The 3,298-nt window shown below is 48.1% G+C and overlaps 1 protein-coding gene across 1 annotated transcript; it reads right to left on the bottom strand.

Annotated features, from left to right (window-relative positions):
• Window positions 1-261: 261 nt before the first annotated feature.
• Window positions 262-1,752, bottom strand: EDB82DRAFT_84954 (PITH domain-containing protein). Its single transcript, XM_065610066.1, has 3 exons — window positions 1,494-1,752; window positions 885-1,429; window positions 262-829 (listed from the first exon to the last, which is right to left on the bottom strand). The coding sequence occupies exons 1-3, from the start codon at window positions 1,561-1,563 to the stop codon at window positions 494-496; spliced, it is 951 nt and encodes a 316-aa protein (XP_065465806.1). The 5' UTR covers window positions 1,564-1,752; the 3' UTR covers window positions 262-493.
• Window positions 1,753-3,298: the final 1,546 nt, after the last annotated feature.

Raw genomic sequence — 3,298 nt, forward strand, 5'->3', positions numbered from 1 at the left:
TTTCTCTTTTCTTCTTCGTGCGGCTGGCATAACATGAAAATTTTACACCCGTGTTGCTCGAATCCTTGTCCCCGTGGATGCAATCGCAGCGTCAGTTATGCCCCAGATTAATCAAAATTGCAGGCCCGCCCTACCATCGTTGGCTTTGGTGCTCTATCACACCGGAGTCGTGGTTGGGAGGCAGGACATACCAAAATCTTCACCTCGTGATATGTATATGCATGCGACTCTTGTGAGCTTGGTGCTTGCTTAGAACGTCTCGGGACGCTAATGGCATTCGTCATGCGCGTAGAATTGGAAATAGTGCAGTTCTGGGTTAATGTGACTGGTCTATTATCTAACCCAAGTTACGATGATGACATCGTTAGCCTTTTGTCCCTAAACTCCTATTGCCCAGTTCGATGATCTGCATGCATTCATAACCAAAGCGCATTCCATCTGCGCAGAGGTTCTAATCGCAAGGCATGACGTCCCATTCTATCAGTAATTCTCTTTACTCATCCTCCCCAACCTTCTGGAGCTTGCCCATCTCGCGCTTGGCTCCGGCCTCGCCAATAAGTCTCACTCTGTCAAGACGTACGGTCTCTCCATCGCCCTCACCCTGCTGGACGTAGATGACAAGACTCGATGTCTTCTGGAATTTGACGTATCGCAGGGGCAGGTTGACTGTTCCGTCCGCGTTCCAGTCCTCGGGACCGATCTCGATTGCCTGCGTGGGCTCGGTGTCGTCGGCTTCGCTAAAGTCAAGGTTGTGGGTGCGGTTGATGTACAGGTGAATGTTTCCAGGTCGCATCACATCTTCGTCGTCCTTGGGAGGGAGAGAGGTGAGCTGCAACACATATATTAGTCAGAGCATATACAATTCGAAAAAGTCACAAGCTTACCTGGAGAGTATGAAGCTTGACGATGGACTGGAAAGGGACGTAGAGGAGTAGCTGATCGTCGGCTCCGCTTTGAACGTAGTCCTTGGATGTCCCCTTGCCGTTACCAAGACCACTTGGCTTGGAGCCTTCGAAAAGGACCCGGACACCGCCAGCAGCCTCATCGGCGTTGAGAACCTCGAGATCTCGAAGCTCTATTTGGTCGGTGATGTCGCTGTAGCCTCGAGGAGCTTCGGCACCCTTCCAGTTGGCTCCACCGCCACTGCCTGAGCCAAAGCTCTCGCCAAGGGAGTCAACCTCAGTTACAAGTTTCTGAACGATGCCCTTTAGCTTATTAGGGTCAGCGCCCTGAACCTTGTCGATTTCCTTTCCATCGCGGAATACGAGAAATGTAGGCAGAGATGTAACACTGTATTCCTGGGAGAGCTCAGTTTGCTCGTCGCTGTTGATCTTGGCAAATGTGACCACATTGGGGCGTGATAGTGTGAGGGCGAGGCTCTCGTAGAGGGGAGCAATCTGCGTGCAAGGAGCGCACCAGTCGGCATAGACTAGAGGAGAGGCATGTTAGCTTTCATCGATATTCGGAAAATGTTGTTTAAGAGCTGTCATTCCAAGGGCCAGAGGTAGGTCGCATTGGTAGGTCAAGCTGAGGAAGCAAGCAGGATGGCGGGGTATCGGCCATGTCCAACAGGAAAGAAACTCACAATCAGCGACAACGATACGCGAAGATTTGAGAAGCGAGTCGAACTGGCTCTTTGAGCTTATTACGGCGAGATGTTCCGACATGATGGGCAGCTTGCGACAGTTGAGTTTGACGGGGTATGACGGTGTGGCAGATACAATCAATCAACCAGGCTCTCTAGACTAAACGTTGAGCCCCTCCAATAGAAATCCATCTGGAGGGGTCATTGTTATACCGGGGTTGGCGTCATACGGCCAATGAGAAGCTTAACCATAAACCTCCAACAATGAATAAAGATACATAGTAAAGATCGCAGAGGACTTGAAACCTAAGCTTAGGATACTGAAAATAAATAGCCTAATAGCGGGTCTATTTGCATAAGAAAACTAAATTATTCTATCTCTTAGGCAAGTAACATAAGGTTTCTCCAGCCTTGGAGTTCTTGAAATCGCTTCCCTTGGCGGAAGAGCGCCAACCTCACCACACCTTTGGAGAGTCTATGTATATATTCTTAAGATGGATGATTGGGAACCCTGCATATATATAGGGTCTGGGACTGCCTTGGTAGGTCTAAAGACGCGTTTGCGACATTATGAGACCAGTCCTCATGGTACGATATCACCTACCGTCCAGCACGCTTTGGAGCAAGGGTTTGCGATAACCCAAAGCCCTACCGTCTTGGGGTTCCAAGCCCGACACGACGCTGGTCCCGAAAGCTTGACTGAGGTACCTGGTAATGGAAGGGCTATTCCAGATGATCTTTTTCGCCGTACATCCCAGCATTTCTGACCCACTAGGTTAACCTGGTGCCATGGTCAAGAGACGATATCAAATGGAAATCACTTTGCAGTCATCTCGCTCTGAACGAGCGCGGACGACGAGGTGATCATGACCTTTCAGCCGCTTCTTTACTATCAATCCATTCGAATCGAAAGCGGCGCAAGCTTGAGATCAAACGACTAGAGGGTACCAGAAACGTTGGCCTCCAAGCTTTAGGATATAAAATAAATAGCCTAAAAAGCATAACCTAAGGAACGTAAACCGACCTACTAATTTCGTCCCTTATGCTTCCACCGGACAATTTTTCTGATATCCTATCCTAGCGAACACGAGTTCTCTCTCGATGCTTCATCGGTCTCAGCTATGCCGTGCCTGACAAGATATCTTACATCGTGTCGATGAGGCTGGGGAGGATACCGCTGCTAGTATTAAGTTGAGTATCAGAGAAATTAGTTGATGTAAACAAACCAGGTAGTACTCTTCCACGGGTCCCCAGCGGAAATGGCTTCGACCATCACTGGGAGGTGAAGGAGGCATTTCAAACCACTCGACGAAATAAAGTAGTCGTCACTGTATTATGACATTGTTGTTTGGTTTATAAAGAGATTAGTCAATCAATTCATTGGAGTTGGATCCGAGAGATTTCCATTCCAGCCGTAGCTTGTACCTCATTACTATGACCACTGGTGTTAGTTGAGACAGGGGCACTTGACTATGAGCCAGGAGTCTATAACTTCAGTCTCTTTGGCTATCTATTCATCAGGTTATGAGAAGAATAAGGGACGAAATTAGTGGGTCAGCTTATGCTACTTAGACCAGGTTTCTAAGGCCGTTTATTTTTATACCCTAGAACTTAGGAGGTCAGCTTTTCTGCTACCCAATAGATAGGTAGGTATGTAAGTAACTATTACAATCCAACCTCAATCCTAGGTTTCTCAGCTTATTGCATTGTACA

The sequence above is a fragment of the Fusarium venenatum genome (genome assembly GCF_020744135.1).
Source record: "Fusarium venenatum strain MPI-CAGE-CH-0201 chromosome Unknown EDB82scaffold_1, whole genome shotgun sequence".
NCBI lineage: Eukaryota > Fungi > Ascomycota > Sordariomycetes > Hypocreales > Nectriaceae > Fusarium > Fusarium venenatum.